Genomic DNA, 24,141 nt, shown 5'->3' on the forward strand with positions numbered 1-24,141 from the left:
TAAATTCATGTTTATAGAAATATAGGTAACATAGGTATAATAAAGTTTCTGCAATAAATTAGTTATTTTAGTTTTCAAATAATAAAATATATAAACTAGTAAAATTCCAGTATTGGGGTGGATTTTTTTCTGGTGCCCAGGGGTGCCATTAAGTTTAATTCCGGCCCTGATTGTAATGCAATGTACCTTCGTAACAAGGGTCAATGTCACTTGTTTCAAAATGGAGAAACATATACTAGGATGCCGCAGTCGCTCGTCGTACCGCATCGCTGTTGCGTATATTTGAGCGAAGCGAAGTTAGCTAAGTCTGTGTACAAAAACAAAACAAAATAAGAAATTAATCAAACAAGATTTGATCAATCGGTTCAATTTTTAAATAAACATAAATAGCGTGTGCTAATTTAGAATAATTTGTAAATCATGTTTGTTCTTAATTATAATAATTGAATCAAGTCGAAATTCAAAAATCTGTCTCGACAATAACCTAGAAAATTTCTTAAGCTTTCTATGAGTTCAAAATTTTTTAAAATCGGTCCCGAAATGGCCGAGAAACAATTTAACACAGAAATCAATTGGAGTCACCCGGTGGGAGCTTCCCTTCGCTTCGCTCAATAAAGCAAAACATATTATTAAAGGTCATTGCGATCCAAATATTATTTATTATTATAATGAAATCTCCATTCATGATAGCTACCTATGTATAGTTTTAGGCAAAGAGCAACCCTAATATCGTCAGAAAAGGTAAGAATCACGCGCCAGAAAGAGAGGCAATTTCTTGGTGAATAATAATGTAGGTCAGCACCGCTGTGCGATCTGAATTACACCTTATTGTATGACCGCAAGGGTCTATTTCCTATTTCTTTAATTGATTTTGCGGAGTGAGACTTCGGTTCCGTAGTGCTCTGTGGACGGCTGCATCACTTGGCGCTGCGTAGAGACATCGCTTCATTGTGTGCCTGTACCGCATTTGTCACGGGGAGTGTTCCGAAGAGCTGTTACACCTGATTCCTGCCGCCGATTTCCACCTTCGCACGACACGCCAAAGGTTATCATCCCCATCAACTGGATGTGTCCTCCACAGTGCGGTTTTCAAGGAGCTTTCTTCCACGTATTACAAAGCTGTCGAATGATCTTCCTTGTGCGGTGATTCCGGGACGATACGACATGGGCACCTTGAAATAAGCGCGCACACCTTCCTTAAAGGCCGGAAACGCTCCTGTTATTCCTCTGATGTTGCAAGTGAATGTGGGCGGCTGTGATCACTTAACACCAGTTAATGCTCGATTGTCCTCCTTTTTCCATAAAAAAAAATATTGGCAAATGAAAGTCAACTTGGGTCGAACAATAGTTCGCGTGTTACAAATTACAATACTCTAGTAATACTCTATTGTCATCGTGTTATCACCTTTTTACCGCTATTAGTACAATTGTGAACTAAGGAATCCTTACTAGAGTGTTCTTACACCTCACGATATCCTAAATAACTAGTTCCCAAACAGCTATTATCTCCTAGTGGAGTAATAGTGTGATCATTTTTGTGACTTTAACATGAAACCTAGCCACAAAAGTAATTACTCATCATAAAACTTAATACCTATTGAAGTTCGTGTCTATGTTATTAACACCTAATGAAAAATACGACCGAGAGTCCAAAGTACATAAGATCAATCACAATTGCAACCAACTCTAGCCGCATAATTTCCCTCCTTATGTCAACGGAATAAAGTATATTTATGTAAGCTCATAGTTTATTAATATGTCAGTATGTATATAAATGTTGTTTTGTTATTATAAATGTCACCAAGGGAACGTTATCAGTTAAGTGGAGTCAGTGAGGGAGGACACATATTATTATTGAGGTAAGATTATCTGATAATATATTTATGAAATATAATATTTCTTTGTTATCTTGTGATATCAATCTGGTGACTGTCACAATATTAGAATAATATATTATTTATTGTTATACATATTTTAATTCAAGCTAAAGAAGTGATTCTTTTGATTTTTAAATTTCTTTAGTTAATTGAGGCTTTGCATCCTGCCTATAAATTGCACCCTTGTAAGAGTAATTTAATTAGGTTGGTCCATACATATAACGAATCTGGCGAAAAATCATTAGAGTGAAAGAGAAGGAGTGAGTGTGGCGTGGTGAGTGAAAGAAAAAGAATAAATGTGGCGCGGCGAGTGGAAGAGAAGGAGTAAGTGTGGCGCGGCGAGTGAAAGAGAAGGAGTAAGTGTGGCCTGGCGAATGAAAGAGGGGGAGTAAGTGTGGCCCAGCGTATGAAATAGGAGTAAGTATGGCGTGGTGAGTGAAAGAAAAAGAGTGAATTTGGCGCGGCGAGTGGAAGAGAAGGAGTAAGTGTGGCGCGACGAGTGAAAGAAAAGGAGTAAGTGTGGCCTGGTGAATGAAAGAGGGGAGTAAGTGTGGCCCTGCGTATGAAATAGGAGTGAGTGTGGCGTGGTGAGTGAAATAGCCTGCGTTTGCCATTTTTCGCTGATGAGGTCAAGGCCTAATGTTCTACTACGAAGTAAAATATTTAAATTATATATTAAGTATTAAAATTGTTACGTTTTACAAGGCAGATATAAGTAGTATCATGATTGCTATTCGTGAATAATGTAAGACAAACCGCAAGGCTTTGTTATTTCAGTAGTAATGACAGAGTATTGGCAACACGCTGTATTGGGTCTCATCCAACTCCACAAGGAGTTTGGAATACGGAACGGCCGCGCCGCGCTGCGAACTAAGCCAAGTGCTGTATTGATTTTACAACATTTCACAACATTTGAATATATTTCATATCATAATCAAATATTTGTGTAAAAAGTAAGTTGCTGCGTATCAGAAACAAGATTACATTGTGTGTTTATACTATTATTTACCTCAAGAATTTATTTGTCAGTTTGTTTAAAAAACTGATGCTTATATCTGGAGGTAGACACCAACCAGAAATAAATGTTTATTTGAATATGTTCGCCAGATGCGAATAGAACAGAAATAGTATATATATTTACCATAGAGAGTGACAATAATTATAAACATTTATTGTCATAGGGCTCTGATAAATGTGCTTAAATTGATTTACTTAAATGGGTGAAAATTACCTTAAATTATTAATTAATATACATTATAGATACAATATAAACGCGATACCGAAATCAGCCATCGCCTGCCTCGTCATATCGTAAGAAAGGGAACGACCCGCTCCATGACACCGCCACAAGAAAGAACATCAGTAATTTTCATGACGGTCAAGGTCAGTGATAAAGCCGAATAGACTGGCCCCGTGCTGGCTGACAAAATGGACTATTTTTCTTCAATGTCAAAGCTACATTATTCAAATAAGCTTAAATTGAGCCGTTTTTAATTGTCATTATAAAGATTTCATTTAAATTACTGAAATTCTTTTAAATCAATGAGTACTTTACAACAATAATAATAATAATAATAATAAATTATTTATTGCCATACAAATCATTACAAATATAAAATGAACAATTAGGATACGCGATGAAACAAAAGGCAAAAGGAAAAGGCTCAGCTTCACCTGACATGGAATCATGGATTTATGTTTCCATGCAGCGCTGTTTTTCAGCCATCCCCTCCTCCCTAAGGTGTTGAGCGGGAGTGGATGTATTGTGGCTCCCCGATTACCTACTTAAGCTATATTTTTTTTTATAAAATGTAATATTAGAAAAAAAAAGTGTTCTGATTACACTTGCAAGTGTATGTAAGTGTATGTGTGTATGTATGTGTGTGTTTGCGTATGTGCATGAGTGTGATCGTGTGTTTATGTCCGTACACAGAAAAAATCTTTTAGAAAAAGATATTTCCGGTGGAAGTGGTTCAATTTCTCCGCAGCAAGTTGTTTTTTTTAAAACGGTATTATTTTTTAAAGGACTCGATACAACAACAGACTGTAATAGTATAACAAATTACTAATTGGTTTGTGAAGTACTGCATCCAATATATGAAACATGTTCAAAGCTTAGAAGAGTTTTAAATGTCAAATATTTCATAAAAATATGATTAAAACCTGAATAAATATAATTTATCGTATAATGGATGCATAAACCGATGTTTAACAAAGGTATCGTGTAAACACAGTAGTAATTATAATGGTATTGTTTGAACACGGAGCTGCAACATCAAACAAAAATGTGTACTAACTTCAACTGTTTCACTTTCCATCATATGATACGTTTTTAAATACTTGTACCATGTACCTAGGCATTTGTATGTATAATAATGATTGTTCTGTTACTGAACAATCTAGAGAATTTTAAAGAGAAATTTAGCGAGAGACGCGTGTAGAAAATTTAAGTTCGCAGCATCGCAAATATCAAATCACCTGAGTCAAATCATAAAGACACATTCTTGTGACATTTTTAAACCTTTTTTTTTAATTCCACCTTCGCACGACACGCCACAAGTGAGGATATCATCCCCACCATCTGGATGTGTGGCGGTACTCCACAGTGCGGTTTTCAAGGAGCTTTCTTCCTCGTACGGCGAAGCTGTGGAATGAGCTTCCTTGTGCGGTGTTTCCGGGACGATACGACGTGGGTACCTTCAAAGAAAGCGCGTACACCTTCCTTAAAGGCCGGCAACGCTCTTGTGATACCTCTGGTGTTGCAAGAGAATGTGGGCGGCGGTGATCACTTAACACCAGGTGACCCGTACGCTCGTTTCTCCTCCTATTCCATAAAAAAAAAACTTTTTATTAAAAAGGTGGGAAGCTAGATTTTGTGTATTACAACGGCACCTTTTTCTGCCATGAAGCAATAATGTGTATAAGCATTATACTGTTTCAGTAATAAATAATAACAATTAATAGGCAGACTGAGACAAAATTATATTATCACTAGCTGTTACACGCGATTTCATCCGCATTTATCAGTGTTACCAGTACAATTTGTTGTAGTTACAATGCTGCCACATGCATAATATTATGTACTCTAAATACTTAGATTATGGATTGGTCTCCGCTGCGCTGCAACTAGATACCGCACTACCTAAGAACAATAGCTTTTTTATTACGGCAACTATTAAATGCTTGTATGCACGGCATCTTGACACTCAATGGCATCTTTCAAATTTTGTAACATACGCTTCGTGTTATTTTATATTGAAATAAATAAAATACAAAATACTTACTGATGATATTATGTGATCACAATGTCTTTCTTATATCTTGTAGTATTATTTTTACAAAATTTTACTACGCAACCCAGCATTTTAGTTTCAATTATTAGCAAAGATTAATAGAACACAAATAATTGAGCTTTCTATTCGTAACAGTATTTTCAAAATCGATTCAGTGAATCCAGAGATAATCCCTACAACCTCACAAGCTTTAACTCTTTATTATATTATAGTATAGATAAAATTATTGTCATTTAATAACTCAGAGATGCCCGACTGTCTACCGGCACTCACGTAGATCGAACCAACTTTTTTTAAGACCGAAAATACTATATATTTTAGGATTCAGTACCCAAAAATATAAATAGACAGGGAATTGATTAAAAAAAAATTAAATAATTTCTATGATTATTTCAATTATTGCTTTGAGCTTTTTATTGAGAGCATTTTATTTAAACGGAACCCATATATTATGTTACAGAACACCATTAATTCTGCTCCAACTGATAAATTGGTCTGAATCAATTCTGGCTCTATTGCGCTCAACTTTCCACTTTGTGCATCACAGAAAATATGCGTTCTATATGCTGAGATAATATAGTAGTTTCGTCTACCTTAATATATTTTTAAAATAATAGTAGGTAATAACCTTAAATAGTAGGATACTATATTAAATAGTGGGGTTGGCAACCCTTGGCCCAGCACAGCCTCAGTTAGTCGCGAAAATGTTCAAATAAATTGTTTAGGTACTTTCTTTACTTTGGAGTTTGGACGAGAATTTAATGAAATGATTCATTTAGCGAACGGATAAGTGACCACGGCGCGCTTGCTCATAGTACGTCTTATGAGGAATTATTAGAGGCCATTTTTCCATAGCAATTGTTCTCGGTTCTTTACTCCTTGGTTTTTAACCCTAAATCAAAAAAAAAATCAAATAGATCACTATCATTATTGTTTGTGTCTCTCTGTTTTGCTTTTTTTTTATATTTTTGTTTTTCTTAGTGTACTATTTTGTAGGAGGAAATTGCCGAGAGCGAAACCTTGATTATTGAGTTTTTTCTCACGATTCTTAAAAAAGCCTCAGCTAATGTGATCCCTAACCAAAGAATATATAATAGTACAAGTATGCCCTAACGATAAAATTAAATTTTTGAATAGCTATGGAAGAGTCGAGAAAAATAGTAGATTGTTAACCGAGGGTCGAAAGAATCAATTCCCGAGGTAATCAGACTATAGTCCGGCTATAGTCCGAGTGGGAATTGATTCTTTCGACCCGTGTTAATCACGCTTTTTTTCATTTCGAATATGAGGAAAATAAAAGTATTTGTTTATCTAAACTATTTCTTGATAATATATAATGATATTAGTAGTACCTATTTAAAATTAATTGTCAAATTAGAACAATATGTGTTGACTTTTTAAATTTTAAATATGGAACTCACGGCGTAATTTTTGCAGCTTATTCCGCTCAAAGAAGTTTGCGCTGGTTCACACTGGCTGTTTAGAAAGTTACATGGCCGCAGATTTTTTTTTTTACATAAAACTTCACAGGTGACAGCAGTTCTATTTTTAAAATTCATTCCGGCCCTTAGGTGGGAAGTAATTTGTATGAGTTTTTTTCCTCTTTATGCTTTTATCCTTTTTTCCCTCTCTATGAAGGGAAGCAGTATTTTCCACCCAATAATCAGATCAAAACAACATAACTTTCCGAGCATGAGAAATGAAATAGTAGATTTTTAACCAAGGGTCGAAAGAATCAATTCCCGAGGTATTTAGACACCCGAGCGCAGCGAGGTCGGCTATAGTCCGATTAGGAATTGATTCTTTTACCCGTGTTAAACACTCTACTTTTCATTTCGAATATGAGGAAAATAAAAGTAGTTGTTTATCTAAACTATTCATTGATTATATATATTAATATTAGTAGTACCTTTTTTAAATTAATTGTCAAATTAGGACAATTTAAGTCGACTTTTTAAATAAATATGGAACTCACCGCGTAATTGTTGCAGCTTATTCCGCTCAAAGAAGTTTGCGCTAAGTTCACACTGGCTGTTTAGAAAGTCAAATTTTTTAATTAGTTTTTTTTACATAAAATTCTTCACAGCTGACAGCAGTTCTATTTTTAAAGTTCATTCCAGCCCTTAGGTGGGAAGTAATTTGTATGAGTTTTTCCCTCCCTGTGGAGGGAAGCAGCATTTTCCACCCAATAATCAGATCAAAACAACATTACTTTCCGAGTATGAGTAATGAAAAATATATTTACCTTGTTTAAAGCTTATTGTAGTGTAAAATTATTTGTAATTATTGTCGTTTATGTTCCGTTGCACGATATGTAGCTTGGTATTTGCTAAATAGGACGCAGTTTCAATTGTTTGTAGTAGGTATTTAGTTACATGTTTATTGGTGTTGGATGGTGTAGGCCAATATAGATTGAAGGTCTAACAAATTAGATGAACCTTCATGAATTGAGCGACTGTTCATTTGTAGTTCGTAACAAATAGTAAATGGTCTTTTGGCATTGAGGACGGCCTTCGTATTATTCACAAACCAGTGATCTTTTTGTGAAGTAATTTACTCTTTATGAAGATTAGGGTTTCCTGAATAATGTGGGTTATGTTATAATCCTGGTTGAAGAATTAAAGGAAAATATTTAGAGAGGATGTGTAACGGCATTTTATCTGCACTTTTACAGAATCTACACGCTCTGCAATCTGTGAGGCTTTAGATTGAGAGGGATTTGTTTGATCTACAGTGCCCCGTTAGTGTCCTGGTTAGAATGCGTAATTTCTCCTTACTTAGTCCTAGTGATTTGGGGTTTTTGAATTAGATTTTTGCAATCGCTCAAGATTTCGAGACCAAGTATTCCGATACTAGGCGAGGCTTTTAGGGAAGTGTTGTCGAAAAGTGGTGATACCAATGGGGTTTTTAATGGTAAACGCGAAAATATGAGTCTTGTGGTGGTTAAATTGGACAAGGTTCAATTTACCCCCATTCCGCGACCTTCTCGAGAGAATACTCGATAGAAGACACAAGTTTCTCCCGGCACTGGTCGATGATTCCCGAGAGAGACCTGCATGACATGTCATACTCCGTTAGAGGGGGAGGTATGGACTCTGGTCCTCGACACTAACCTATGCAAAACATAGACGGCAGCGTGACTCTCCCACTTATAGAAAGCCCTTACTCCCGACACCCTTGTGCCTGGGACCCTATTTCTTTTTACGCCCCGAGGAAGCACAGAGCAAAGGGTTTTGAATGGGTTCAACCTGGAATGATGCTTCAGATCATAAAGTGCTAAGTTTTGATGTGTCAAGATTTGTTGAGATGCCGCAGAAGGGTTCAATGTGTAATTGAGACTGCCACATCTTCTCATTAAAGCTCAACACTTCTGAACTGGTGGTAAATAGTAAAACGTGTTAGACATTAAAAGGTATAATTTTTTGGCCTACATAGATACATAACTTTTGATTTCATTTGAATCACAAATTGTTATATCATAGCGGTAAAGCTGCTAAAACTTTAAAAACCGTTATTGTCTGCAGATATTATGGGCAGTGAGGACTTCAGAACCAGATAAGGATGCCGGTTCTACGGAACGCTGACCACCCGGCTGCCAGTGCTACAGATTCTGTGTACGCCCGATACCTAGTGGCTGTGCTGGGCGCCTGGGCGGCAGAAGCCGGTAATCTATAGTATAAGTTTAGTACCGGAGTATTGGTTCTCGGAACTTCGAGTGACTGCCTATCTGGAAGGCAAAGTTTAATTGGGTTCGAAGAAACTGGCGGCCTTAAATGTTGTCTTCTACCGGATTTGTCACGGAGACTGTTCCAATGAGCTGTTTGAGATAATTCCTGCCGCCAATTTTCATATTTACACATCACGTGATATCATACCACCATCTGGATGTGTAGCACATTAGAATGCAATGGAGAACATTGTACGTTTTTCAGGAATTTTCTTCCAGGTACAAAGTATGGAATGATCTTCTTTGAGCAGTGTTTCCAAGACGCACGACATCACTACCTTCAAAAAGCCAGTACACCTTTCTTAAATACCGGCTCCTGTGATTCCCGAATTGTGTTGTGATAACTTGACGTCAGGCGAAGCATCAAGCTCTCAACACTCAATATCCTCTTCTTACATAAAAATTTACAAGTCTGCTTATTGCTCACTCTTTTGCGGCCCTTCGTCTCAGTGTCTTTTTCTGCCTACAAAATCCCTTTGCTTACATACAAAGAGCGGTGGCGTGCGAAATCCAGCGAAATTTCACTCGTCACAAATTTTTATTTCGTTTTTTTAGTTTTCTTTGGCACCGTTCGTTATATAGCCGGCAATTCTATTCCTAATGAAAATTCTCACATCAAGTGCTAAAAATAAATTATTCTTTACCTATTAGAGTAGGCTTAAGTTCTCTCTCTCTTTCACTCTCTTAGTTATCTTAGTAGTAAATAGTATAGAACTCCAAGTGTCACTGTCCTATCATAATCCTACTGCAATCAGTTTCTTCTAGCATTTTCGCCAGAATATCTCGATACTTTTGACCTACCAATATTTAAGCAAATTGCTTACTTGATTCTCAATATTTATCCAACAAATATTTATTCTATGTACAAATTACTGTATTATTACGAAAGGTACAATATAGAAAAACTAAGCAAAAAAAAAAAGTATATGTGAGTATCTAACAGATATTAGATACATATTGATATTTTTACATATTCTACATCATGACGTGTAATAACTTTTGGAGCCACAATTTCTTTCTACGTCCTTGTGGATTCAATTTAGCGCTTTTAAAACTTCATTGCATTTCTTAGCTAATTAAATGAATCCATATGTTTAATCCCATATGTTTGAAAAAAGAGGAGCGTAAGCGTTCCAAATAAGTTTGTAAGATTTTTCGATGTTCAAAGTAAATTGGTATTAAGCTCTGTTCAAACTGAGGCGAATAACGCGCGGGACGCGGAACGCAAGTTGCTCGCGCCGATTGTGTCAGCTAACTTGTATGGAGTATACCAATGATATTATAGTATTTTAAGTATTATTAAGTTGTCGCTCAAGTTGAAGCGAAACAAGGCGCCCGGCGGGATTGTTCGATCTCACAATGCATGATGTTTCTCCACTGAAGAACCAAAAATGACACGCGGGAAGTCGCGTCAGTTTGAGAGGCTAATCCAGCGAGCGAATTACTCTAAAAGGCGTTCCGTTATTCGCCTCTGTTTGAACATAGCTTTATTCGGTTTGAAATGTCAATTAAAACGCCAGCATGATTCTCGAATTTGATATTGTCCCTACATGAAGCCAAATCTAGCCAAATTTGGCCCCAGTAAAGTCTGCATCTGCTGTGAGACTACCGATGGCCACTGTACAAATATAGCTGTGTGATTCCATTGCTACCGGAAGAGCGCTTTACGTAAGGCCTTACATTCCAGGCTCTAACAGAGTACTTGTACGCCTTGAAGATTCTATGCCATGTAGAGGTTTCGATGATGTTATTAAGTTACAATAAAACTCCAGCTAAGTAAGGGTATGCATATTTCGTTAATCTGCGCGGTATTCCTAACGTTGACTTCACACCTACAAGGGTATGTGATTTGAAAAAAAAAAACAAACAAAAAATAATCTAAATTAGAAATTTATTCCAAATTTTGTTTTCCAGCTACTTACCCCTTTGATTTGACAAAGACAAGGCTTCAGATACAATCCGAGGTTGCTGCTGCTAAGCATGGATTCAAGGTATGTGTGCTATAGGGCTGCCACCCGTACCATACATTTAATTAATAAAAAAATATTAGTTATCTAATAATTTTACGTCGAAAATAGGATCTTTAATATTTGATTAATTCCCCGTATTTACATTTCTATGGAATAAACCGATGGCCCACCTGATGTTAGGTGTTTTAATATATGCCCATAACAGTGATATTAGTACGCATGACGCATCAGATAACGAACTAAGACGGAGCGTACTGTGACCTAATTGTAAACTTTTCTTCTAAGATCTGTGTATCAAAACAGACATAAATTCTGGCAGGAGACTGAACTGTTCACAGTTCTTAAACTGTTTTTTCAGTTTTAAATTAGTCTTTTATGACAAATCTTAGCGGAATTTACATTCAATAAAACTCCCATAATTTGGATAATAATGATATTGATCTTATTTGAAAAAAATATTGAAAAAATATTGATGGCTAATATTAATAAAAATAAACTTGTTACCTTCCGCTATGTCAAAACAATGTCTTACAAAATGTGTAAACTTACACGGATTAGAAAACCAAAATACTATAGACATTTTTTATTATTTTAATATAACACACAATCTGAAGATATAGTTTGAAATATAATTGAATATTTTTGTGTAGGTAGTTTTAGGGTTCCGTAGCCAAAGGGCAAAAACCGGAATCCTTATAGATTCGTCATGTCTTTCTGTCTGTCTGTCCGTCCGTATGTCACAGCCACTTTTCTCCGAAACTATAGGAACTATACTGTTGAAACTTGGTAACTAGTTGTTCTGTGAACCGCATTAAGACCTTCACGAAAAAATAGAAAACAAAACAATAAATTTTGGGGTCCTCATACTTAGATCTGTTTGTTTATGGATAGGTCTTCAAAAATGATAATATGGTGTCTAAAATCTTTCTTTTCTAAACTGAATAGTTTGCGCGAGAGACACTTCCAAAGTGGTAAAATGTGTAACTTCTAAAATAAGAGAATGATAAAACTTAACAATATATGTGATTTACATTACAATGCAAACTTCTACCGAAAATTGGTTTCAACGAGATTTAATTAGTAGTTTTTTTAATAGGTTATAAATCGTAACAACAAACTACAAGAACTTTTATATTATGTTACTTGCTGCTACGGAACCCTTCCTGGGTCAGTCCGACTCGCACTTGGCCGCTTTTTTTAAATAATGTAGATCCGCCCTTATACTCTTGAATGGCTTCCCTTCCTACAATCTACTTTCCTTAATCAAGATAGAGTGAGATTGTCTTTTGGCGCCTTATGGTCAATACTCTCATACCACAAACAACAAGCAATTTGATTTTTTCGAATTCAATTTTCATTTTTATTTTAAGTGGATACTTCTATTGCGCATTTGTGGTCCGTAGGAGCAAAGGATATTCATAAAAAAAGATTTTTATAACCATTTTTCACCTATCAGTGAATCGGCATTGATAGTATATTACATAACCCATGTTTGGAACTCCCCGTACCCTCCGCCAATGAGACCCTATTTTTGACTTTATTGACGCGACTCAATATTTTTGCACAGACCTTTACTAAAATACTTTCAAAATTGAATTTGACTCTTAGGCCGCCAAGGTTCTTATTGTTGCTAAATCAAAAAAATAGAATCTTAACACTAAGATGTGCTACAGAAACCTGTGTAGGTTTATGCGTGGTGCAAATGCATCACTTCGCTAACAACGAATGTACTTAATAAGTATTAATATCAATATATTATTTTTATACATAAGAAGCTATACTGTTAAATAACAAAAGATGAAAAAAGAAAAAAAAATACCTAATAAACATGCATATTAAGGACAGTTAACACCAGCCATTAAATCCCCTTTTTCTCTGCATATTTTTAAATGCGTATTTACACGAATTTTTATTTTTGATAATGGTTGTGTACCTATAGATATATATATATATATTAGGTAAGTTATTTAATATGCTAGGTAGCATGTATTCCCACGTCCATTTGCCCTATACATTAACATACCTAGGTAAAATATATCTGGTTTGATTAACCCCAAATTTTTTTTACTAACAATTTTATTTTATCATACTCTTCCAGAACTACCGACATGTTTATTTTATCAAAGACAGACATGACTTAGTTGTTGTTTATATGGATTGATTTCAGCTGGAAAATCATGGAATGATAAAAACAGCGGTTGGAATAGCGAAGCATGAAGGTGTTTTAAAGCTATGGAGTGGACTTATGCCGATGTTCCAGCGTCACGCCATCTACTCTGGAAGTAGGCTCATCATCTACGAACAGTTCAGAGGCTATTGTAAGGATGAGAATGGAAAAGTGTCTCTTGGTGCTGCTTCTGTGGGTGAGACAGGTTAAAAGTGTCTATCTATTTTAAGTCTGGTCCGGTCAATCTAGCCCAAAAATTGACAGTGAAGGTGCAAAAAATCACAACAAGCTAAAAGTCAGTAAAATTGTTCAGAACATAATTATAAATACATTTTTAGGCATAAGCTAGCATTCCCTTGTAGAGAAAATTTTGTACTCAATGCGATTTTCAGCAAAGTTGTAAGTTTTATCTCAAAAATACCCCAGATAAAAATTGTAGATCATAAAATTATCTATAAAAATGTATTAATAAAATATAATAATAATATAATGTCTAGATTGACCGGACTAATAGTGGATACTGGTAATGGTACTGGTGATACTTCTTAACGGCCGTTTTCAATAAAGTAGGTATCTCTAGTTACGGATGCAATGCTGTCACCGTTTTTTTACAAGATCTTATCAATCCATAGCTATATCCAATTATCCAATATAGTTATAGTCCAATGCTTGATGTCGATAGGTTATTGAAATGTAAGTAAGCGATAAAGGTAGATTTTTCTACTTCTAGTAAGTTAAACTAAGTATAGATAGGTTATTGAAAACGGCCGTAAATGTCTAGGGTTGGGTTGGTTAGAATAGGTAGTCGAAGTAGTACTTATTTCCAAACCCCCTTATTCATAATGGGCCACTAACTTAAAACATTCGCTAAGGAGTGTTTTTTCTCATTCTGACTTAGGTGAATAGAAGAAGACAGAGTGAGAATTAGCAATGCTTTAAGTTAGCAGACTATTATGAATAAGGGGAAAATGTTCACTACCTATATATTTAATCAAATAGAGTTTCTCTGTAGCATTCACAATTATTGTAAAGCCGTGAAATGCATTGACATTTCAGAAATTAATCTCGGTACCTAAATATTATAATAAAATCGTAACAAATTAAAGACTGTAATTATAATGTAAATATTTATGAAGTAAAAATTGTTTATTCTTCTACTCAAAAAAAAATTATTTCATATTTTAGTTAAGTGCCACAAAACAACACACACAACAATAATTATTATTATTTAGAGTAGGTACCTACGATACAAATGACAGTCGGACAGAGCAAAAGTTACCAGAGTAATTTTTACACAATCATAATGAATAGTAGGTAAATAAAGAACAAAACACTGTCGTATTTCTTATTATTAATTAACCTTGCCTTGAAGTTTTTTACTTCCGATAAAAATGTTGTCTTAAGCACACGTTTACGTTCACTCTGTATTTTCAACATCAAAACAATCGTTAATATTGTTGTGACATCACATATTATGTGAAATAGACTCTGAGGTAAATATTTACTGCTTTATTCATAATAAAACACCTTTCGAAGGTATAAAGCTATATTAGTTAAAACGTGTTTTAAGCCTATCAAACGTGCGATAAAATTCCTTATTCATATTCGTTAGATAAATCTCCCTTAACTAATACGTCTAATCTCATATAATCTCTATAGATTGCTCTATTATAGTTGCTATTTCGTACAAAAAAAAACATGCTTTTAACTAATTTAATGCGGAACTGTCAATGGAAACATACATCTTTTCAATGACAATGGTTTGTCAGTTGTCAAAAGTCGATGTCAAAATAATTTCGAACTTCAAAAATCAACAACAAAACAACTTTGAGCGGGAAGCTATTTATCACATTATTTAACGAAAAGCTGATCGATGTCGGCCATGTTTTTTTCGCTTTCGAGTGCTTAAAATAGGTTTAAAGCAGGGTCCTAATTACAATAAGTCACGTCATCTTTATCGAAGAGATTATGAGCGTTTTAGCCCTATTAAGCGATTATGAATACCATTTTTTAACAAGCGTATATTAGCGATGTTTTAAATCTCCGCTAAGTCAATATGAATAAGACAGTTATACTATACTGCCCGCTACACCTAAGCTCTAACTCATATTTGAACCATTTCATACCCCGCATACGTATGTCATGCCGGTTTCCACTAAAGCGGAGAGGAGAGGAGATGCGTTTTGATAACCAATCATATAGAATTGCATTAACACTTGTTATACATAATAATATAGTCGATAATAAATAAAATTATTTTATCACTTTTAGTGCTTGTTGAGTCGAGTCTAGATTGAAGTAGGTTTTTAAAGTGAAACTTTTATTACATCGTCTCAAAATTTTTCGTCTGTGTGTTGCATGTCGCGTGACGGTCGAGCGGCGCCTATATTTCGCAGTAGCTGACCGTGTAGGGTAAAGACTATTACTCATTTGTGCCTGTGCCTCGCGCTATTTTGTTTGTTTTTGTCAGTGTTTAATGTAAATGTTGTTTGTCAATGTTGTTATTTATTAAAGTGAAACTTTTATTTGCTTGGTAATCAACGACACAGCTAGTGAGTCCAAAAAACTGATCAACGAGAAAAAGCAGGGAATAGTGTATAATTAGTTCGTTTCACGTTTACCGTGGTTTCATAAAACAACACAATCCTTTTTTTTATATTTTCATTTAAGTTTGCAAAATGGATGACGACCATGTTTTCGTCGATAGTTTAAATATTGTAGAATTTGTTGTGTTTCTTCAACCCCTAATTCCTCTTCCTCAAGAAAATAAAAATATAACTTTAGTAACCACATGACGTCTTCTTTTCGTAGACATCAATTTTTTTAATGAAAATAATGGACGAGACGAGTAGGACGTTCAGCTGATGGTAATTGATACGCCCTACCCATTACCATGCAGTGGCGCTCAGGATTCTTGAAAAACCCAAAAATTCTGAGCGGCACAACAATTGCGCTCGTCACCTTGAAACATAGGGGAGAGCAGGTAGGAATCGTACACTTTTTACTCTAAGGCTTGTAAAATATTATATTATAGCTATTTGAAAATATATTTAATACTGCTATATTACAAGCATATCTGGCTATAATAATACATAGTTAGTATGTTGATACGAAGTTTTATAACCAAGTTGTGGTGCTTTTTCCAAAAAATGAAAATTGTACGAATGCAACCCCTACGCGGGGTACCTTCATACACGGCGTGGGGCACATTCGTACATAGTGGTGAGCCTCCGTACAACGTGATTAAAATTAAATTTATACTCAACGTAAGCTTTATTCAGATCAAAATTAACTCAGAATTGGCCTTAATGACAGTAGTAATTAACAATATTGTTTTTTTTTTACACTTTAGTAGTTATAAATATGAAACAATTGAACACTTGTCGTTAAATCAAAATAGTAAAACAATTTTTATAGAGTTTTCTTATTTCCTTAATGAATCAATCAATATTACTTATATACTCATTGGTATTTATTAATCAAAACTACGAATTGGCACACAAACAATAGATGATGGATCTTTTATTGCACATTGTACACACACGGGATTTCCAGGTACTTTGCTTAGATCTCAGTACTGAAACTTTGTATTCAGCGGAGGTATATTATCTTACCACTTGTCCAATATAATGTAGAACAGATTTTTCTTTTCGAATTTGACCGGCAGAAAGCATTCTTTCATGGTTTCCGTCGTAACAAGATTTTCATTGTAAATATCATGCTCTTCAGACATCTATTGTAAGGAAGAACAAGAATTTTCTCTTTAACTTTTGTCTCTTTGGTTTAGTTTTGATATTTGTCTCTGCTAGCAAGTGTAGAGCGCGTTTCATCTCCCTGGTTCTTTGTTTCCTCTCATGCTCGTCTTCTTCAAGTCTTTTAATTTTCCTGTCTCAATCTGTTCTTTTCAGTAGTATCAGCATAATATATTCTTGAATTTAGTGGCAATATTCCATTCTTTGATGTTTTCCATGCATTTCTGTCTAATTTAGGGTCAGATTATTTCTAACGTTATTAATCGTATAGTTGATAAAATTATGGCAAATGTCTCTGACAGCAAAGAGGGTGATACAGCTGCTGTGTTGATTAGGATCCATTTCTTCAGGTATGACTTTTTGTGGTTGCACATATACATCTGGGTCTTATCTTCAGCCACCTCTCCCGTTAGTAGGGGACTTGCCTTTTCACATATATTCGCGGTATGATTCTGTAATAAAATAATGTCTTAGTAATCACATTATCTGACCTCAACGGGGAGCATTCGTACAGTGTGAATCCACCCCATTCATAACTGTACGAAGGTGCCCCAATCCAAATATTTGACAAACCAATTTAATATAAAAATAACCGTCAAAGTTAGCCCAAAATGAACACTGACATTATAAACTACGGCATCTATTCATGAGCCATAAAAAATTAGCACACAATTTGATCAAAAAAAAATTGGTATTAAACACGTTCAAAGGTATATCAAAAAATTACTTACGCACCGTGGAAACACGTTACGCCTCGCTCCAACGAATTTCGTAGTTGTACTACCTCGCCGCTCTCGCGGTAAGACTATACCCATAAGCGGGGGAGTCACGCACATAAATATAAACGCATCAATACGTTGGACAGTAATAATATGACCACTGTACGAATGCTCCCTCTGTAGGAATCCTACCTGCTCTCCCCTAAGGTGTTAAGTCTCATTTGCCCTGTAATTTCACTACCTACGGCGCCCTTCAGACCGAAACACAGTAATGTTTACACATTACTGCTTCACGGCAGAAATAGGCGCCGTTGTGGTACCCATAATCTAGCCGGCTTCCTGTGCAAAGGAGCCTCCCTTCCCTTGGTATTTGACTGATTTCGAGCTCCCACAGTCACATCTCTGCTATACAGAGCTCACATCTCCACGCTACGCAACTCCATCGGTTTGGTGGAAACCGGACCTTAGTGTACCGTACGTATCCACTCATTATCGAACTAGGTATTTATTTTTGCGCCTCAAAGTGCAGCTAAAGTCAAGCGAGGTTATTATATAAAAAAAGCGATTGTCTTACGGTATCATAATATTATTCAGTAGGTATATTATTATGATTATTATGATAAAATAAGGCGTGATTATAAAACCTGTCTGCGATTTATTTTAAATGCCTTCTTTTTTAGAGGATTTATCATTATTATGTAATTTAAGTATAGTTAGTGTGTTGTAAGTATTATTGTATCGCAATTTTTTATCATTTGATACACGGACGAGTAAAAAAAGAACGACTCCGCGCGCTGATATTAGCAAGTGAAGCACCGTTATGCTAGTGTGTGTGCGGTTACGGTGGATACTAGCTACACAATTTTTTCTCCCTTTAATAGTCATATTATATGGCCACAAATACTTATATAGTATTATTTTTACACTTGTACACAACGCACGACGGCATTTTTAAAATATTTTATTGAGACGCAAAACTGATCTGTCACAGACGACGACTGGCCTGTAGTAGTGTAAGTGTGTGCGTGGGGCTATGTATTTACACGTTAATCGGCTTGTTTGGTGCTACACTGTTATGTAACGTGTCCGGACGTCGGAGACGGAGTCCTTATTTTTTTACTAGTTCTTGTTTTGATAAAGGTAACTAATAAATTGATTTAATAAGTTACTGCCAACGTTTTATTAAAAGCAATATTTAATGCTAATCTAAAATGTTCTGAAAACATGGAGTAATAATTATTAATTACTGCTTCATAAATAGATATAATCTTATTATGAAGGCTTAAGGTTTCGCTTGTAATTACTTACGCAATACACTGCGTTTTATTATATTTTATAAGTATTTATTATTCAAAATACAAGTCGTATATATCTTCTCGGTTCGTTGTAAGATAATAAAATTGAAAAAAGTAAATTGGCTGGATGATTTATTTTGGTTTTAAAGTGGCCGTACACAAAACATGTGTCTACCAGTTGCCTATCATACAAATTACAACACGAATCGTTAAATCACAACATATTGTATGAACCTATGACAAATCATACAATCCCTCTATTTCGCATAAAAGTGTGCTTACGAAAGCAAAAAGGCGTATAAAGTTAACAATAACCCATAATTTTCGTCTAGTCTTTTGTTTTCGCCCTTCACACTGTAGGGATTACGATGATTAAGCTCCAAATTATTTATTGCCGCAAAAACCATGTTTCTCATTCTGGGGGCGACTTAATTACCTCATTATCTCATTACTATGAATCAAATATTCTTTATTATATATTCTCATTGTTTACTTTAAGTTAAATATTTTTTAGTTACTAACACACTTATTTATGTTACCTATTTATATTTTTTCTAAGCGTTTATACTTTAGGTAAGTATTTATGTTAGTCAGACTATACTTTTTTATAGATAACTTTGTGTGTGCCTCGCAAAAATTACATTAAAAGTTATTGGCCAAAAATTATCATTATAAGTAAATGCAGTAATCCGTAACTTTAGGTGCTATAGTTATCCCAAATAAATACACTTTGCTGTAGAGGAGAGAATCACGCCGGTCTATGCAGCTTTGCGGCGCGTCTGTAGTGCGTTTCTACCTTAATTTATTTATCTAATTCAGAGAGATCTCGATATATATTAGTAAATGTATTAGTAACAATATTTCTAATGAACTATGTTAGTATTATAAGTCTAATATATAAACCTAGAGCTAACTGTATCCAGTGTTTCTGGAAGGAACAGTCAGCTCTGGCAGCAATCATCTTTAGGATGCTGTTACTGCTTACACGTAGACGCTGTTTTTCGCATTATGGCATGGAAACCACCCACAGATGCATCAGCAAACATTCCATAAAGCACAAAACGCCACGGTATCCCCAACAGTCTCTTAATCGCATTATTATATATGACAGGACAGAACGCTAAAAACACTGCGCGAATAGGACACCCACGAGTGAAAAGACTGTCAGAATGCTTTGAATAATAGCACTTGTTATTATTAACATTACGTAATACGGGCAAATAATAAGTAATAGTATATGTACACGGGTGAATGAACTGTTCACTTCGCTGAAATTCAACCCGTCTACCTCCCACAACTCCGTGCGGCGCCCCTCGGCCACCGCAAGCGTAGTGCGTACATTAACAGACAATACGTTTGTATTGAGCCGTCGAACAAAATATTCAGTTAAGCGTTCATGTTTTTTTTAAGTCATATAAGTTCGTAGGGGTTGTAGGTACCTATAGTCAGTCTCATGGCGCACTGCTATGTTATAATAACATTGAATATGTTGCGACAGTCGCTATTCCGAAGTCTCATAATATTAATTATTCACCATCTCTCGTTTGTAATACTCGCGTGAAGAAGATACTGCGGTTCATAAATGCGGCAGGTCTTGACGACGAGCTATAAGTAGATATGAGTGGCGAACACAATAGTTCAATTCTTGACGCGGTATTACTAGGACCCAATCAGGAATAGTCATATAGCAAATCTCTGCAAATAATAATAATAAATCTCTCGATGAACAGATTATACATATATAACGGCTTTAAATTATTTTTGTTGTAACAATCAACGAAGTCGTCACTATTGAGTCGTATTATATTTTTTCATATCAAACAGATTACCGTTCGGATTTCTTGAGAGTAGGTGATAACCCCGAACCAGATTATTCATGTGAGGCAGACTCGCTGTAGTTTATTTACCATTATACATTAATAAAAGACCATGAAGTGTGGTTTCGTCATTCTTCAGTTTGTTAACGAAAGTTGGAAATTAAAAAATAATTATCTGTCAAATATTACCATTATAGGTATAAAAAAAAATCTTAGTAATCTTATACGTCTAGATAATGCGTGTGAGTGCGTTGCTCAAAAAGGTTAATTGTCAATCTCAATTTTTTTTGACGTTTTCACAGCTGTCTATATAGACCCTATAAATGATCTTATAAAAAAATATTTGACGAATTTTCGCAAACATAACAATGAGAATTGGGCGAAGATATATTGGGCGAAGGAAGGTATATTTAAATACGTATAATAAGTGTGGCTACGAAATAACCGTTTAATTGTCTCGAAGTCCAACAGGTGGGTTGGCGGCGGGGTCCCTTGCCCAGCTGATCGCATCGCCAACAGACTTGGTAAAGATCCAGATGCAAGCTGAAGGCAGAAGGATACTGCAGGGAAAACCTCCACGATTCAGTAACTGCAGACAGGTGTACGTGATGCTTTATGCAGAGAGCGGAATAACAGGGTTTTGGAGAGGTAAATTAAATCAAGTTTATTTTCAAATCAAATCCATATGACTCAAGATAATGACATTTATGAATGTCAATTTTTTCTTTTTACCAATCACCACCAGTCACCGCAAAAGTGTTAATAAGGAGAAGTAGCAATAAACTCATTGTCACTCTTTTTAATCTACATTTACAGCTTCATTGTTTTGATGATTGATGACAAATAATATTAATTACCGTATATGAAGTGATGCATCACTTAATATACAATAATGGAACAATCTTCGCCCTTCTTTTTCAATATAAACTATGTTTTTAAACTTTTATCATCGCGGAACTTCAACATTGTAATTATTATGACGGGTACTTATGATATATATTTTATATATTTGATGCCGATATTTCGATCCAATTGCATGAATCGTGGTCTCGGCAGAACTGTGCTGGCGGCGAGAAACACTTGACACATTGACAGTTGATACAAATAGTACATCAATCTGTCCACTTGGCGCCTAGTTCGTTTTGGTCTTTGATTCCCTAATTCACGACACACACTACTGACGACGTCCATACTTCCGGATCTTTTTAGTGCATTCGTACTGCAGAGAGAGACCACGGAATTCCATGTTGGCGCTAGCCTTAAACCATCCTCCCTATTAAAATTGTTAGGATGCTTTTTAATTTCTATAGCTTCTCGAACGTGGGATGTATTGGCGTTCAGCAGAAATCACTCGTGGGTTGTGCAGCTCGATCCAATGGTTGGTACCGGCTTTTAGCAAGTGTTCGGCTATTGCAGAGTTTTTAGGATCGTTATTTTTTATTCCACCTTCGCACGACACGCCACAAGTTAGGATATCATCCTCACCATCTGGATGTGTGGCGGTCCTCAACAGTGCGGTTTACAAGGAGCTTTCTTCCTCGTACTACAAAGCTGTGGAATGAACTTCCTTGTGCGGTGTTTCCGGGACGATACGACATGGGTACCTTCAAAAAAAGCGCATACACCTTCCTTAAAGGCCGGCAACGCTCCTGTGATTCCTCTGGTATTGAAAGAGATTGTGGGCGGCGGTGATCACTTAACAACAGGTGACCCGTACGCTCGTTTGTTCCATAAAAAAAAATACCACGATTCATGCAATTGGATCGAAATATCGGCATCAAATATGTAAAATATATATCGTGAGTACCCGTCATAATAATTACAATATAAACTAAATAAATTTCTATTTAATACATTTTCGCCACATACTCTCAAATAATCTCGCGTAGTTTTTTGTTCTCATATCTGCGGTAATCGAATATGAGACTCTATCACCCGTTCTAATGGGAAATCATAAGAAAGGGTGATAGATTCTGATTTTCAATAAGGGTTTATCGAATTAAAAATTTAATATTAGAATTTTCATAATACGTAATATCATTACAAAATATTTAGAGTGAATATATTATATTTCAAACTTCAAATGTTAGAATTTTATTACATAATTTCAGGCTTATCTAGGTATAGTCTCAGAATGCACAGATCTTAGATTCTGGCGACAAAGTCAATTTCCTTTTGATTAATTGACTCATTTTGCCTTAAACAAAAGTGGTGGTAGTAATACTGATATCTGCAGATATATATAGATTCCAGTTCTACTGGAAAATAACGAATGAATGAATTTTCTTCAACGTAGTATTCAGCTCGTATATGTGCAAGTGTATTGCAAATTATCCGCTATGGCGGCTATATTTATTGTATACTAGCTGACCCGGCAGACTTCGTACTGCCTCAATCGATAAAATAAAAGACCTAAACTTAATAAATTTAAAGCTTTCTGATAAACTATATTTTTTGTTTTGTTTTTTGTGCGGTTAGGGTCAGAAATTTTATTTCTTGACAAAAATAGATAGTTAACAGCAGTAGTTAATCTATCAACTATAGTAACTAAAATTAAGTTAATTTTTTACCTCTTGAGAAAGTTAGAAAGACATAAAAATTCTAATTAGTTAATCATTTTAAAATATTATTTTAATTTGATTTCTTAACGACGGGTGACACATCAAACTAAAATCAAAATCGTTGTTTTTATTTAATTCCGAGCATTTTCATATTTATTCACCTTTTAAACCTTTTCTGGACTTCAACAAATAATTCAAGACCAAAATTAGCCAAATCGCTCCAGCCGTTCTCGAGTTTTTGCGAAACTAACGAACAGCAATTCATTTATATATATATATATATATAAATAGATTATATAAACAATTCTAGGCGCGATTCCAAACGTGCAACGAGCAGCCCTCGTGAACATGGGTGACCTGGCGGCCTACGACCTTACAAAGCAGTTTCTGATCCGAGAGTGCGGCATGGCGGACACCGCACTGGTGCACAGCGCCGCAGCGTTCACGGCCGGATTTGTCGCTGCTGTCGTGGGCACACCGGCCGACGTGCTAAAGACCAGACTTATGAACCAACCGGTGGGGCCTGATGGGAGGTAATGCATTACTTATCTTTGGTGTGTGGATATTTATAAGGTCCTTTTCATAAAAGTAATCCTTTGAGATCGTGCTTATAGCACTGGATGCTGTTGCTCTTAGTATGTGACTTAAATTAATTAAATTTATTGAATTAAACGTGCGTGTGGCGTCGCACTAGAATAGAACCGAGGAAAGAGGCGACTAAGGCATACAAAGAACGGATAATGGGCAGCAGAATCTTTCACCTAGACAGCATCACCCTCTATCACTATCACCAAACCGCCTGCCATGGTCCTTATGAAAACCCCCCCAAACTCAATTTCTCGCACTAAAAGACCCCGACCCCCAGTATCCGGCAGCCTCGCTCGAGCTGGCTACGGTAGCAGCAACATAAGTGACCGAGCAGGAGTGTGGTAAAACCCCCCAGGTTCCTGGCAACATAATATA

At 35.6% G+C, this 24,141-nt stretch overlaps 1 protein-coding gene across 2 annotated transcripts in view; it reads left to right on the plus strand.

Moving 5' to 3' along the window:
• LOC126969590 (mitochondrial uncoupling protein 4) overlaps positions 1–24,141 on the plus strand; it is a 41,698-nt gene that overhangs the window by 13,037 nt on the left and 4,520 nt on the right. The window contains exons 1-6 of one of the 2 annotated variants that reach the window (XM_050815133.1): positions 1,786–1,859; positions 8,695–8,834; positions 10,812–10,888; positions 13,035–13,230; positions 21,089–21,265; positions 23,489–23,711. In XM_050815133.1, coding sequence (XP_050671090.1) covers positions 8,732–8,834; positions 10,812–10,888; positions 13,035–13,230; positions 21,089–21,265; positions 23,489–23,711 — 776 coding nt within the window. In that variant the 5' untranslated portion in view covers positions 1,786–1,859; positions 8,695–8,731. Of the gene's footprint in view, positions 1–1,785; positions 1,860–8,694; positions 8,835–10,811; positions 10,889–13,034; positions 13,231–21,088; positions 21,266–23,488; positions 23,712–24,141 lie in introns of those variants that run through there. The other variant, XM_050815132.1, reaches the window with a different exon arrangement.

The sequence above is a fragment of the Leptidea sinapis genome, chromosome 18 (assembly GCF_905404315.1).
Source record: "Leptidea sinapis chromosome 18, ilLepSina1.1, whole genome shotgun sequence".
In the NCBI taxonomy this organism is placed as follows: Eukaryota; Metazoa; Arthropoda; class Insecta; order Lepidoptera; family Pieridae; genus Leptidea; species Leptidea sinapis.